Here is a 16667-nt window from a genome sequence, read left to right as displayed (position 1 = left end):
TATTTCATATGATTTTAGTATTAATATCTTGACCTCAATAACCTCTTTTTATTTTTCTTCTAGTTACTTAAATATTTTAAATAAAATATTTTCAACAAAATAATTGAATTGAATGAATATTCTTTTGCAATAAATAGAATATTCTGTATGGTTCTATCGGATGTCATCTTTGAAAATTATGATTGTTTTATTAATATTTTTCGATTATGGGTTTTTTTTAAGTAAAAGATTTGAATTTGTGTCAAATTAAAAAAAATAAAAGCATTTTTTTAGTTTTCAAATTTTAGTTTGGTTTTTTAATATATATATATAAAAGAAGTAAATTACAAAGTAGAAATAATATTTATAGGCTAAGTTTTTTAAAATAAAAAATTAAATGATTTATCAAAAAATAACATATTTTTTAATTACTTCAAATTGTTAAACGTCATTTTATCATTTTATCATTTACGTTGTATCATTGGTTAACGCAATTATTCATTTACGATTCATAATTTACAGACCAAAATTTGAATATCTTATAAAAATAATCAACCCAAACAATATGCTCGTCAATTTTATACCTTTAAATGCATCGTCGAACAGGTAGGTTGCGGCGATTAATGACAAATTTAGTGAATTTATGGGAAAATAAAAATAAAATTTTGTATGGTAAGAAATGAGCATTTGAATTAATGTGTTTATTTAAGTGGAAAATAGAGTGTTTGGTGTGAGAAGACAAAATCCCGTAAGGTGTCGGAATAAAGCCAAACACACAGCCTTAAGCATTCACCTGGTTTATGGTAATTCCAATCACATGGCCCCCTCCACCCACCCCCACCTCATTATCACCCCCTCCAACTTTCAATATTTACGATCTAACCCTTTCTCTGTGTCCCGACTCTAATCTTACGAGTAATTATAAGATCCCACATAAGTTGGAGAGGGGAGCGAAAGTCGAAACATTTCTTATAAGACTGTGGAAATCTCTCCCTAACAGACACGTTTTAAAACCATGAAACTGACCACGATACGAAACGAGCTAACAGTGGGCTTGAGCTGTTACAATAATCCTTGGTTTGGTTTATCCATCTTTTACAACTCTCGTTCTTGCATCTCTCCCTAACATACACGTTTTAAAACCATGAAACTGACAACGATACGTAACGAGCTAACGGTGGGCTTGAGCTGTTACAATAATTCTTGGTTTGGTTTATCCATCTTTTACAACTCTCGTTCTTGCAGTTTTGCTCTTGACATTTTAAAAGCACTGTCTCGAAATAATATTTGTTGACAAAAAAAAAATTGATGTCATATTCTGTACATCTGGATACACTCTATAGATACTACTTGACACATGAAACTCAATCGGCATCAGTACAAATATATATAAATATATATATACATACACATTCGACCCACTCATCAATTGAACTCGTGTCTATGTGACATGTTTCGTTTGCATGTAATTTAGCGATACATGAGTTTCCGAATGGTTATTGTTAAGAATAGAATTGGGATATGTGAATATCACTTTTAAATACGATACAAGCTACCAACTAATACTTACAAATAAGGAAATATAAATTAATTAAATATTGATAATAAAATAAAATATACTATAAATCAAATCATAGAGAAAATAATATTAAGATATAATATTTAAGATATGTTCCATAACTAATATATTATTCAAATATTATATCAACGGGGTTAGATTAAATTTTTTATTGTAAATTTTTGTTGGATATTAAAAAAAGAAAATAAAAGAAAATTAGGATATTAGGCTCTATTATTTCAAATATATAGTGGGTAAAAAGTAATATAATTATAAGTTGGAAAAAAAATGAAATGAAATAATGAAGGCAATAATTGAAGGTACATGGATTGAGCTCACAACGGAGAACTCTTACGGTTCCGGTGGTGTGTCGTCGGAGTTCACAACGGAGAACTCTTCCTTCGTGGATTAGCTTTGTCACGACCTGGAACAGTTCGGGAAGGTACATAGATTGAGTTGTTCTTATTTAAATCAAACCGAGAGAGATAGGAAAGAAGTTGTGACACACGAACAAATGAGGGGTGGATTAATAAATCGAAACTACGTTCAAATGAGAGCGATCGTAAAGATAAAATGACTAAAAGGGACTTAAAAGAATTATCTTGGGTATGGATCGTTGGCTGTCAGAGAGTTGAAATTCAGACGGGTACGTTCAAGTGAATCTATATATATATATATATATATTAGTTTTGATATTAAACAATATTTGAATTGAAAAGAAATGTAATTATTGGAGGCAATAATTGAAGAAAAAAGGGAAGCTGTTCAAACTCAATTATTTGACAAGAATTAAAATTGTACACTGCCACCCTTTTATGAACGCAAAATCAATGAAAAAGGCTGTACATCTTAAATTCACTCGACAACGACCAAGTCAACTCCGTTACATTCGATGTTGTTCGTATGTTTTCTTTTGTTCTTTGGCTACAACAACGTCATTTGATTCATGAAGTTCGTATCTGTCTTTCCCGACCTTATTTTATCCAAAGGATAAAGAAAAATTGGACAGTGTGCTCAAATTGCATTTCACGAACACCTTCGTATATTTACTAACATGACTATAACATTCCATAGTCATCGGTAGCAGATATTATTCATTTTGACCCGTTACCTATCACTGTCAACCTCACGGTTTTAAAACTCGTCTTCTAGGGAGAGATTTCCACACCCTTATGAAGAATGCTTCGTTTCCCCTTCGAATCGATATGGAATCTCACATTGACACATTAGGATATGAATCATTGTAAACTGAGATAGACTACATTCATTCGATTGGGTCACCAAAGCTACGTTGATAAAAGCTGACTAGCTCGATTGACCATAATTAGAGTTCCTCACAAAGGATTTTGTAGTTCTACTGTTATGTCGAGCACATGTAACTGAGTCGTCCGTACCTAATATAACAAAAAACAAATCAACAATAAAAAAAAAAATATCGAAATACGAAACAAAAACATTCAAGCGTTCGATGATCGATATGTTTGAAAGAAACCGATCGTAGGGAGGGGGTCCCCAAAATTAAGGGAGTGGTGAAATAATTAGAGATGAAACAGGGGCAATATCTGCTACACAAACTGCAGCAGCCATGGCTTTCAATGCACCTCCTTAACTCTGTCAGCCTTCTAGTTATCAACATGCCCTTCTCTCTCTCTTCGTAACCACACCCTTCTAGTTATCCCGGTTTCATCTGGGTCGGGATCGTGATCAACAAAAACATACCTTAACTAACATCAAATATATACTATCGATTAAACGGTTAAGACTTCGAATCTCTTACTCCACAAGTTGTAAGAAAATATAAGGTCAGAATTCAATACCGACCTTTAAGACATACGTACCTTGTCTTAGCTAGTTGACCTATACTCGAGTTGAAATTTTTTAAGACAATGAATAACTTATCAGTGTCAAATTTGTGCATTAATTTAATTATTATTTTACAATATCATATAAATTATAATTATATTTTAACCTTAATAAAAATAAATGAGTATTTAACCTTTTTAAGTAAATATGGATTTATTAATTTATTAATTTTCATTATTTATTATTTTATTAATTTTCATGATAGATGAAAATAAATAAGAGTTTTTAACCCAACCTCTCGGGTTGAATTAGTCCGAGTTGTCGGGTTGAATGTACAGTGAGTCGGAGGTTAATAAAGATTAATAAAAATAAAATTAAAAAAAATTGACACTTTTTTAACCTAGGGTTACAACAAAATCTAAGTTACCCAAATAGGTCACACAAACTTACCCAAGCTGGTAAATATTTGCTGCCTTTTTTACTTTTAAGACGAGATAATATTATGATATTATTTCCAAAAATGGAAACAGAAAAAGACTTTAAAAATCATTTTCTTTTTACTGATTCTTAAGGAGACTTTTTGGACTTTGGATTCCTTTTTTTACCATGCTGGTAATTTATTAATTACCAACCTTGCCTTTTTACACCCAATTTTTACTGTTTTAGAAGGAATATTTTCAATGGTAACTTAACATTGAATTACTAAAAAAGAAAATGTACCTGGTTGGTTCGGTGATAATAACCATTTTTTTAAAATATAATTTCTATTATTAAAATTATTCCCATCGGGTATGGGTTCATGCATGTACCTTTCCTTTACTCGAGCACCGTAAGTTTAACCTATATCAATTAAATTATTACACGCGAAAAAAAATTGATTTTTTTTTCATAAAAAAATATTTTGAGTAAATTAAATTTGTGATTTTAAATTTTTTCGGAACTAAGTGGGCATTTATGTAATATTCTAAAATATTTATTATTAATTTGTATTTTTAATTACAATTTTGTAATTTTAGTTGAATTTTAAATCATAAGGATAATTTAGGAAATCATAGCATTTATAATGATTAGAGTCTCCAATTTAATAGTAAATTTGCAATCAAACCTTTTTGGTACAATTTCTATGGTTTAATAATGAGTGTATGAAAGGGACTTGTGAAAATATGCTATTTCAAAATTTGATGTGATTCGGTTTCAGATTAATATTTTGGAACCGTGGAGAAAAAAATGGACTCCAAATGATTGGATTAATAGAATAATATCGTCTCGATAACTCCCGTCAATTTCAGCTGTCAATTCTTGCTTTTGGAATTGAGTTTTCTCACTCGTTGAGTCAGCTCATATCGACGGGTTGCCCTCTTTTTGACGATAGTGACAACTTGGTGGTGACAAACATAGCATAGCGGTTCTGATGGTGAAACTTAATCATGCTGTAATTCATCCTCTCTTTTTCATGGTTTTCTGTAGTTTTTTTTTTATCTCCCGACATTGGTAGATCGAGGACATTACTTCATCTAATGTGTTATAGCTATACTGGGTGTAACTTGTAACAACTTGAGTTCTACGACTTTTCTGAAGGTTGTTACTACAAGCACGACAGTAAAAACCTGTGAATTTGCATGGTTTTACTTCTTAAATATTAAAAATTATAAATAATTCAATTTGAGAAACGCACTAAAAAGATCCAACTTCAATTAGAATTAAACCCGAGATCTATAATAAAGTGAAACAACCGTACAGACCAAGACCCTATAAGCTCGATTAAGGAAGGTTGTTGTAATAGAGACAGTCATCAGGTGGTGTGCCATTAAGAACGTTGGGCCCTCAAAAGGGTGGATTGTGAGATCTCATATAAGTTGGAGAGGGGAACAAAACATTCGAGTGTGAAAACCTCTCCCTAGCAGACTGTTTTAGAATCTTGTAGGGGAGTCTAGAATGGAAAGCCCAAAAATGACAATATCTGCTAGCGGTGGACTTGGGCTGTTACAGTTACTTCGAGAGTTTTAAGAGATTTTATCTCAACCGATGAGAATCGACACCTCATTGGAGGAGTCGAGTCCCACCTATCATAGTGGCTCGTGAATTATATGATCAATTTTTACACTCTCGTGATTTACACATAAACACAGGCACGAGGTACAAAAATTAACAACTTAGAATACACGATACGTGGCAAATAATGTAGTTTGACGACCAATGATCTAACGACCAACGTCGTTTGAGTTACGGGTAGAGTATGGATAAAGAATGATACGAAAATAAATGTGATTTTGTTAATAGAAAATTTTCTCCTTGGATTTGGAACACATTTAATGCAATTCATTAATTAACAATTAAATGGGTTTCAAGTAAAGTTGGCAAATCTCAACCACCAATGGTGATTTTGATTCTTCATTTTAGTACTCTAAGTGGACCAATTCTTAGATTCACCTTTAAATTCAAATACAAAAGGTAGCGTTTTTATTCCTACGTTCTCAATATTGTCAGCTTTGACCTGTTACGTATCGCCGTTGACCTCACGGTTTTAAAACGCGTCTATTAAGGAGAGATTTACACACCTTTATAAAATTATTCGTTTTCCTTTTCAACCGATATGGGATCTCACAATCTACTCCCTTGGGGGCCAGCGTCTTCGCTAGGCACACCGCACAGTGTCCGGCTCTGATACCATTTGTAACAGTCTAAGCCCGCCATTAGCCGATATTGTCCGCTTTAGCCCATTACGTATCGTCGTCAACCTCACAATTTTAAAATACGCCTACTAGGGAGAGGTTTTCACACTCTTATAAAGTGCTCCATTTCCCTCTTCGACCGATATGAGATCTCACAATCTACCTCTCGGGAGCCCAGTATCTTTCACTGGGCACACCGCGTAGTGTTTGACTCTTATACCATTTGTAACCGCCTAAGCCCTCCGTTAGTAGATATTGGTAAATATTGTCTGACCCTTATAAAGTGCTCCATTTCCCTCCTCAACCAATATAGGATCTCACAATCTACCCCTCGGGAGCCCAGTATCTTCACTGGGCACACCGCGTAGTGTTTGACTCTTATACCATTTGTAACAGCCTAAGCCCACCGTTAGTAGATATTGAAAAATATTGTCTGACCCTTATAAAGTGCTCCATTTCCCTCCTCAACCGATATAGGATCTCACAATCTACCCCTTGTGAGCCCAACATCTTCATTAGGCACACCGCGTGGTGTCTGACTCTTATACCATTTGTAACCGCCTGAGCCCTCGGTTAGTAGATATTGGTAGATAATGTTTGACCCTTATAAAGTGCTCTATTTCCCTCTTCCACCAATGTGAGATATCACAATCTACCTCTAGGGAGCCCAGCGACTTCACTGGGCACACCATGTTTGACTCTTATATCATCTGTAACAGCCTAAGCCTGCCACGAGTAGATATTGTCTGCTTTGATCCATTACATAGCACCGTCAGTCTCACGATTTCAAAACACCTCTACTAAAGAGAGGTTTCTACCCCTTCATAAAGTACGTCGTTTTTCTCCTGGCCGACGTCAGATCTCACAGGGTTGAAAATAAGAAGAGAAGTGGATTGGAGTAGAATTGAGTTTGAAGATTTGGTTGCAATCATGGATAAGTCTCATCTTAATGAAGTATACTTAGAGATAATGATGATGATGAACAAGAAACATCAAATAAAAAAAAAAAGGGAAAAAAACAAAAATGAAAGAGAAAATGTGGGACCCAATTTCAAAATTAGGTTTTTTTTCCCCAATTTTTTGAGAATTATCTCAAAGAAAAAAGAAAAAGGAAAAAAAAAAAAGAATTGGGACCTATCTTCTTCGCTGGAATCTCTTTGGTATGATAAAGGGTTATATTTTGCATACAGAGGAAGAACAGAGCAAGCAGTGCATATAATACACACGTATGACAAGATTTATACTGTTTTGACAATTACTCTTTTAACTTTCAAGTAGTAGATCTGTAATCTTCTATCACCACTACGCCATTCCGTTTTTCTCTCTCCTGTTTAGAGAGAGAAACCTGTCACTCCCTGCTCCTCTTACTCTACTAAGCAAACCCACTTCGCTAAATGCTTCAAAACCCTACTGATTTCTGACCCCATTGTGTGTTTTTCTTGGGGAAAACGGATTTTCTTGAAGACCCATTAAGGTTTTTGAGGATTTGGGTTCTTGGGTTTGTGTTTTCTTGAAGAAACAGAGGAGAAAAATGGATGCATATGAAGCAAGTAGTTTGGTTTATGCGAAGATCAAGAACTTGGAGCCTGAAAATGCTTCGAAAATCATGGGGTTTCTTCTCATTCAAGACCTTGGCGATAAGGAGTTGATTCGTTTGGCTTTTGGCCCTGAAACCCTTTTGCATTCATTGATTTTGAAGGCCAAAGCTCATTTAGGGTTTTCTTTGAACTCTTCTTCTTCTTCTTCTTCAACGCCCTCTTCGCCTTCGCCTCTTAATCCCATCGCTAGACCTTCCAACACTAACCCTTTCTCTCAATCTAAAAACCCTTCTTCTTCTCCTTCCTCAACAAGTTCTTGGTCGTTTTCAGGAATCACTAACAATGTCATTAGCCCTAAATCCACTTCCCTTCTTTCTTATGACTGTATTCGAGCTCCCCCTTTTTCAATGCCTCCATTTTTGCAGCACAAAAATGGGTTTGGAGATTCTGAAGTCAGTGAAGAGCCGCAAGTTAACGATTACCTTTCGTTTCTAAACGAGTCGTCTTCTTCAAGAGGTGAGCAGAATTGGAGTCAATCTATGGATAATGCTGAGACCCCTTTTCATAGAAGGAGCTACTCTGCTAGTGATGTTTGTTTTGGCTCAGAAGATGGTGGATTTGGAGTTGGGTATAAGCCTTGTCTTTACTTTGCTAGAGGGTTTTGTAAAAATGGTAGCAATTGCAAGTTCTTGCATGGCGATTTCCCTGACTTGGTTGATCCTTCTGCTGCCATTGTTGGGTCTCCTAGCAAACTAGAGGGCTTGTTTGATCAACGTGAGGAGTTCATGAGATATAAGGCTGCTCAACAACAGAGATTAGCCACTGCTTCTGAGTTCATGGCTGGAGTTTCACCTTCTCAGTATAACAAATACATCAATTTTCTACTTCAACAACAGAATGAAACTCATAGGTAACCAAATATAGTGCATGAATCCCATAATATTTGTCTTCTTTTTGGGAATTTTAGCTTGGAAATGGTCTGTAATGCAATGTTTCTTCATTATTTGGAATGGATAATCTAGAGCTACAGCAGCAGCGCTCATGATGGGAGATGAGTATCAAAAGTTCGGCATTTCCAGAAACGAAAGGAACGATTTCTTGGCTTTGGCTGCTGAGAAGCGAAATTCAGCGTCGAGACAGATTTATTTGACATTCCCAGCTGATAGCACCTTCAAGGATGAAGATGTTTCAGAGTATTTCAGGTAACCAGTTAAAATATCCTGATGAACCGTTCGTGTCATTGTCGCTCCAACTTTGAGTATGATGATCTGAAATGTTTTTGTTTTATATATGAGTATGATGATTACCTGCATCTGATTCATAGTTTTCTGTATTAAAACGTTTCAGGGTTTTAAGGAGGCTGGCCATTGAGGTTTTTTAACGCATATTGAAATAAGCCTAAGTTTCAGTACAATTGCTTTCGCTTTGTACTGATTCTTAACAAATAATTATCTCTCACTTAATTTCCCGTTTACCGGAATCGAGCCTTCGTTCATGTTCTATGCCTCTGCCTTCTGTTCAAACCTTCTTTGTTCTATTACAACTTTGGTTCGAGAATGGTGCGAGATTCTTCGAATCTGCTTACTTCTCAATGCATGTAAACGTAATTAGATGGTTTGATATATGCTTGAACATGAATTCATTGGATTCTAGATTTTCATTTGTAGTAAATCCAATAGAATAAGAGTTTCTTGAGGTGTTGTTTTTATGAACTCGACGAGATTTCTTTTCTTGTTCTGTTTTCTAACAAAAGAAGAAAAGAAACCTGAGTACATACTGAAGAAGTCTGAACACTATGCAACACAAACACTGAACGAGATAGGAAAAATGTTCCGTGTATGCGTTTGTTTGTTTATGCACCTACGTATCTCGTGCGAATACTTGCATAATTGTGGTCTTCATTCAAACATTTACTTTGACGACGTATTATGAGTAAAAGATACAATATTTATACGTTCAGTTTTATAGAATACTCAGGAGTACGTCTCAGAAACAAAGCTGCACTTTTCGCTACATCATATATGAATTTATCTTAGTTTAGTTGGTACGGGTTTTTGTCGATTTGATTTGCTTGATTGTAAACCGACTGGCCATAATCTACATTGAAGCAAATTGTAAGCGATCAGTGATTGATGAACTCTCATGTCTTACCTTTTTGCAGCAAATTTGGACCTGTGCAAGATGTTAGGATTCCGTACCAACAGAAGAGGATGTTCGGGTTCGTTACGTTTGTCTATCCAGAAACAGTAAAACATATATTGGCAAAGGGGAACCCACATTTCATATGCGAATCACGAGTTCTCGTGAAACCATACAAAGAGAAGGGAAAAGTTCCAGAAAAGTAAATTTACCCTCAACTCTTTTTTATGTTCTATATTGTTCCCTTTCTACCTTTAAAAGTGAGGTTTATAGTTGGGATGGAATGTAGGAGGCAGCAGCATCAACAACCGCAACTCGAGAGGGGAGACTTTTCTCCTTGTTTGAGCCCCTCTGGACTGGACGCTCGGGATCCTTACGACCTAAACCTCGGTATGAAATAACTAGGCAGGCCCCTTTCCCCCAAATTCGACAGCCAAAGAAACCATATGTCTCTAATGGGTTATTCATATGAACCATTTGATTTACAGGAGCAAGAATGATGTATAACACTCAAGGGATGATGTTGCGTAGGAAATTAGAAGAGCAAGCTGAGTTGCAGCAAGCACTCGAACTTCAGGGAAGAAGGCTATTGAATCTCCAGCTTCCCGACTTGAAGAACGATCAGCTACACCACCATCACCCACACAATTTACCTATCTGTTCACCATTATCCACCGAATCGCATAATCAAATGAATCAGAATATTTATCCTCCTGATTTTATAAACCAAGAAGCTTCTGAAGGTTTGCTGATTCTTCATGGTCTTCTCTCCTTTCTTTTGCTCGAACGTTTTCAATTGTTAGCTGACCGATGAGAGCTGTTTCAGGTCATGAGAATAACCAAGTAACTACCAACAATGCGATGAGCACGCCGCAAAACTTTCAGCTGGAAGAGAATCCTTGTTTTATCCAAAGCAAAGCCACGGATGACGGCTACAACTCCAAACTGCTCGAAATCCACAAAAGGTCTAATTAAAACATCATAAGCACGAGATTATTTTTGTCATACATTGTATTAACCATATTCTTCTCTATCATTTACTTTGGCCATGAGGTCAGTGTTGAGCAGGTCCTTCCTGATAGCCCATTTGCTTCTCCTAAAAAATCTGCATCGAGCCAACATCCCGACTTTTCTTCTGTTAAAGCGGACGGGTTTGGTCCCAATACATTACCGTCATCGTCTCAGAGCAATGCATCACTGGCTACCGGTCTTGCTGGTGACATAGCTGCCCCTTAATTAACCTTTTACCCCACAGCTGAATGGCAAGGTCCTGTTATCCTCTTCCTTGTGGTACCTCACTTTCCATCATGCTAATTTTAGAAGTCAGTTATTCAAAGTAAGATACATTACTTTCCTTAGGTTTCTATTCCTTGTGTGAATCTTTTAAAATATAGGCAATAACTACAAGAGCATGGCCAGCAAATATCAACAATGTTAGGGTAAGATTTCACCGATCTCTGCCTCCTCGATTTTCTATTACTTTCAGGGTGTTATGTTTCGAGTTCTCTCAAATGAAAACTGCTAACGGTGTTCGTATTTTATCTACGCAGAAAAAAAATTAGAAAAGCTTATAGCAGGCAGAAGAATCATCCCCCGGATGTATAGCGAAATTATACCTACTTCGAAGAGTAGATCTATTACTACTATAGAGAGAAGATCTCCACAAGTATCATCTTCATCAATTTTACATACTCCTAACAGCAAATACATATATAAATTCATACATTTAGGACAGATGATTTGGTTTATGAGAGTTGAGTTAGGGTCTTCTGTGTTTATTATTATTATTATGTTGTGCTGGACCATGCTGACTAAAGAACTACGGTCGTCGGGTCGGGTTAACTCCGTTTTACATTTTGCATCTACACATAAGTTCTTCTGTTTGTTCCTTGCATTATTCATAGTTAGGTAGAGTTTGAAGTTTCTGTGAAAGCTCACAAGAGCCTGTTGTGTATATAGTAGTAGGGTTCTTAGTGGATATAAGAAGACTTGAGAAATTTGTTGTAGCGGACACTCATTGGGACCAAAGAGCTACTTGCTTTACTCTGTTCTTTTCCTCCTCTAGATATAATATCATAATTTGATGATGGGTTGAATTGAAATTGACAAAACAAGGACAAAAATGGATTTTGATTTGGTTTGTGAAAGTTTTTAGCTTTAGAGGACTGTTTTGTCTCGCACTGTTGTTGTTGAGGCCCACACTCAAAGGGTATCACATGGGGCACTGACATGGTATAATGGCATCAACCCAACACATATATATGTTGTTATTGTTTGTGATGTGCTTTGTTTTGTGTGCATGGGAGGGAGGTGTGTGGGGGAGGTCCCTACCTTTTGTACCGGCATGGATCGGTAGCTCTCTCCCCTTTTTTTACCACCGTTTTGATAAGTGTGTAGAAACCTCTTCTTAGCATACGCGTTTTAAAAATTTTGAGGGGAAGTCCGAATGGAAAAGTTCAAAGAGAACAATATTTACTAGTGGTGGGTTTAGACTGTTATGAATGATATCAGAGCCACATATTGGGCGATTTGCCAACAAGGAGATTGAACCCCCACGAAGCTGTGTGCCAGCAAGGATGCTGGGCGTCGAAGGAGAGGTGGATTGTGAGATCCCACATCGGTTGGGGAATGAAATATTTTTTATAAGGGTGTGGGAACCTCTCCTTGGCAGACGCGCTTTATAAACTTTGAGGGAAAGCCCAAAGAGGACAATATCTGTTAGCGGTGTACCTTAACTGTTACACATACTAACGGTTTTTTGTTGGACCCGAGATATCCAACTTTCTCTCCGTTCAGCCTGTTAGTGAATGGTCATTTCTTGGGGTTTGAATGAGAATTTTTGAGTTGAAAGCACTCCATTGAGGAAGACAGAATGAGTTTGTCTGAGTGTGTTGGTGGCAAAGAAAGTGTAGCATAGAAAGACAGACACAGAGATGATGCACATGGACTATCTCGTTTTGGATGCCAATGTGGCCATCCAATGCCTTTTGTTTTGTTCCATTCAAAGTTTTTGGTGCTTTTCCAACATGCTTTTGAAAATTTGGAGTCTTTCATCACTCCGTTTTGTGTGTCTAATAGCTTCCTATTCACAAACTACGTATCTGTATCTGTATACGTATAGTTCATCGTCTTTTGAATTCGAATTCATATTTCTTTCCAGGTGGAATCATGTTTTGTTCAAAGCTTAGTTTGAATTGAGATTCTAGTTTTCAAGTTATTTTGAGTGCTAAATTCAAACCAAACTTTTTAAAATTTATAGTACTAAGAAAAGAAAAAAAGTAAAAAATCTCGAGTAATTTATATATTTTACCTTAATGAAGAGCTTCTTACTAGATATGAACTCTCAATCTCGACTGCACTGAGAAAGGTCAGGTAGTTATAAGAAAGAGTAATTAGATCAACGAAAAATTTAAAAATTATATCTTGAACTTTTGATCGAGGTAGAATATATATATATTTTTTTTTTAAGAAAATCAAAATATTAAAAGATAAAAATGGAAGAAACTAAATAACATTAATTAATTAAAAAAAAACCCCACCCTTTATGATCCATATATTAGAAAGCTTTGAGTAAAATATAATTGCAAACCATTTAATGAAGCGTAATAAATCATTTAATATGAACCATTTGAATTATTTTATTCAATTATTTTTTAAAAAATAATTTGATCTCATCTATTCTCTTCTATATTCACATGCATTTGAATTTAACTATTATTTAAAAAAAAACACTTAAAAAGGGGTTTAAGAGAAGACATTTAGCTAGTTTTCTTTGAAAAGTATTAGAGGTGTTCAAATGACTCGAGAATCCGACCAACTTAAACTGCCATACTAAACAATAAATATTGGAATGAGTTAAATTTGAAAAAGTTCATGAATTGACTTTTTTTTTTTTTTTTTGCTTGAATAAACCTGACCAATCTAACCAACCCGAAAATACGGTTACAATACAATCCTGCTTTTAAGATTATTATGAAAATTTAAGAATATTTGACCCTTGTAATTAAGGTCAGTGATGTGCTGTGACTTGTAAATATTTTTTTATGAGATTTTAGTTATTAATGTAACAAATTTAGTGGATAATTAAGATTTTTTTTAAAAATAATCTGATCTGAAATAGAGGGTTGGGTTGAGCTGTGGAACTCATTCGAGTTGCTCAGATCACCAACCCAACTAACTTGACATTTCGAGTCAGTTGAAAATATTTTTCAAACCCAACTCGATCGGGTTAGTAAAAAAACAAGAAAAAGAAGAAGAAGTTAATTTAGTAGCTTTTATAGGTCAATTGAATTATTGGACCATAAAATATTTCTCAATAATTTTGTGTCATTTACTATACATTAAATACACAATAAATTATAGTCTGTTAGATCATTGATTTTTACTATTAATTTATTGATATCTTGACACACTAATAATTTATTTATATAAGTATAGTAATTTATGCTTATATAGCTACGAGATATATATCGTCTTACCAAACAAGACTGACTTCTGACCAACTCGTGAAGGCTAGTGGTCGTCCATTGTTCAAAGCGTTTTCCTTTCTCCTATTCTTAGAGTAGGGTGGTTGGTTCCGATTCAACAAGTGAGAATACCTGGTCGAAGATCCAGTACACTAGGTAGCAAGCATTTTCGTACCAGTTCAAAATGAGAAAAATTTAGTCAATTTGAGTATATCTAAATGGATAAGACACAAATTATTGTCTCAAAGATTCATAGTTCTTTCTCAATTGTTGAACTAAAAAAAAGGACAACTTTTGAATTTCCGTTCTATCCCTTTTAAATTTATGTCGAATTTTGATTAAAAAAAAAAGACCCATTATGATTAGAACCGCTCAGCAACGAAATTGGAAAGGTAAAAAAAAGGCTAACTTAGGCCCATTTTAATCGAAATCGAAGTTGTGTTACAATTGAATATGATGAACCCGACTACACTAATTGTGGCTGGCCCAATAGTTTTCATAATGCTATTATCTTGGTATTAATATCGAACCACTAGACACGTAAAAACTTTAATCAACCACTCCGTACGCCTGTTATCAGTTCCCAAAAGCCATGAACGATCATTTGTGGCCTCAACTACTCGTTTCGATGACCACAGTGGATAATTACGTTATCAAACAACGTGTATTTGACACAAAACACCCTAAAGACCTTTCAGTTTTATGTTCAATAGATCCATAATTTTTATCGAAAAATATCTGGTGGACAAAGCTTACTAGATACAAATGTTAAGAATGAGAAATAGAAATAGAATTGGGATCGAAAGTATGATCTTCATTAAGGTTTACCACGTTTAAATAGGATACAAACTATCAACTAATACCTAAAAATAGAAAAATATATATCTAATTAAATCTGGTAAATAAATAAAATATACGGTTAATCAAATCTATACTAACAACTTCCTAAATATCTAAGATATATTCTAACTAATTATCACGGCAAAATATCCTCTTAATAACAAAATTAAAAAAATTAAGAATTTATTAGACACAACTTTAAAAATTCAAAAAATTAAATTCGTTGGATTCTAAAAATTCAAACATCACTGGATTCTTATGACCCGAGATTGAGATCTTTATTACTATTTGTTGAACTACGCCAAAACCAAAAAAGAAAGAAAAATCAAAACCTAGAACCCTACGAAGTCATAGCTTAACCTAGATAAGTTAATACTCTCTTATCTACTTTTGATTATGAGAAAGTCGCTGATTTCAATGGAAGTAGGGTTTGAAATGAAAATTATAGGGAATAACGTCATAAATGGAATTTGGTGTTTAAAAAACTCGATGATCTGAAAAACTCGATCAATTCAACTCAATTCGTACTGTTTGAATTTGGTTACGAGTTTATTTAGGTTGGGTTAGGCTCAAATAAACCGAAATTTATTAATTTTTTAAAAAATATATTTTTATTTAATTTTTATCATTTTTATTATTTATTCTCCCACAATTCTTAAAAATAATTTTTTAAATAAATGTTCGAAAATGAATAAATAGATATTTTATAAACTAACGTTTGAGTTGTATTAAAAATAACAAATTTAAATAAATGATTATTTGGGTTGAGTTGAGTTCATTATTTAACGAGGGCTATTTGGGTTGAAAAAAAATTTACAACCCGAGCAATTAGATTAAATTTGAAAAATGTCTGAAACCAGCCCGATTTAATTCAATCCACGAACACGTGTAACAATTAACGCATAATTTAACGAGAAAATGAAATTTTTTTATAGGGAGTTTTGAAAAAGTGGCCAATGGAACATTAATATGTTTGCACACTTATCAAACCAATGTATTCAAATCTCCACTTTTGGTCGGCTACTTGTCCCTCCACATTTTTTCTCCTTACCCGACCAAGTTCTTGTTTTAAGGCATCTATTCAAGTGTAGTTTGAGTTTAGGGTAGGAGGTACCGAACCCGAGTTTGATTGGACAGCTACACGATTTACGGTTTTTACCTTTAAAAAATGTCTAATCGCATTTTATATGGTTCTTAGTTAAAATTTATATCCCACGTCGATTGTAGATGGGAACGAAACAGTTTTATAAGGGTGTGGAAATCTTTCCCTAGTGGACGCGTTTTAAAACTTTGAAGGGAAACTCGAGAGAGAAAGTCCAAAGAGGATAATATCTGCTAGCGGTGGGCTTCAACTATTAATGGTATCAGAATTAGACAGGCTATGTGGCTGTGGAGGATGTTAGGTTCTGAGATCCTACACTGGTTGGAGAGAGAAACGAAATATTTGTTATAGATGTGTGAAAACTTCTCCCTATTAAACATGTTTTAAAAGGAAAACTCGAAACGAAAAGCCTAAAAATGACAATATCTACTAGCGGTGGGTTTAGTTGTTACAATATGAGATTGAAGTATTCCCGTTGATGTCCGGAGAGAAGAACAAAACACCATTTATAAGGGTGTGGAAACCTTCTCCTAGCGGACGAGTTTTAAAGCCCGGAGGGGAAGCCCAAAG

The 16667-nt window shown here is 34.8% G+C and overlaps 1 protein-coding gene across 4 annotated transcripts; it reads left to right on the top strand.

The window, feature by feature from the left end:
* The first annotated feature begins 7206 nt into the window (after positions 1-7206).
* Positions 7207-11776, top strand: LOC111436932 (zinc finger CCCH domain-containing protein 55). 4 transcript variants are annotated; one of them, XM_023074754.1, is made up of 9 exons: positions 7207-8460; positions 8573-8752; positions 9712-9891; positions 9979-10079; positions 10178-10432; positions 10516-10654; positions 10748-10956; positions 11084-11128; positions 11240-11776. In XM_023074754.1, the coding sequence occupies exons 1-7, from the start codon at positions 7544-7546 to the stop codon at positions 10923-10925; spliced, it is 1950 nt and encodes a 649-aa protein (XP_022930522.1). In that variant the 5' UTR covers positions 7207-7543; the 3' UTR covers positions 10926-10956; positions 11084-11128; positions 11240-11776. The 4 variants fall into 4 exon arrangements, with proteins under 4 accessions (XP_022930522.1, XP_022930505.1, XP_022930513.1 ...); XM_023074737.1 differs by having other exon boundaries at positions 10748-10979; XM_023074745.1 differs by having other exon boundaries at positions 11049-11128; positions 11240-11774.
* Positions 11777-16667: the final 4891 nt, after the last annotated feature.

This window comes from Cucurbita moschata, unplaced genomic scaffold (assembly GCF_002738365.1).
Source record: "Cucurbita moschata cultivar Rifu unplaced genomic scaffold, Cmos_1.0 Cmo_Scf00003, whole genome shotgun sequence".
Lineage (NCBI taxonomy): Eukaryota > Viridiplantae > Streptophyta > Magnoliopsida > Cucurbitales > Cucurbitaceae > Cucurbita > Cucurbita moschata.
The sequence above is the reverse complement of the archived record's forward strand: the minus strand, read 5'-3'. Positions and strand labels throughout refer to the sequence as shown.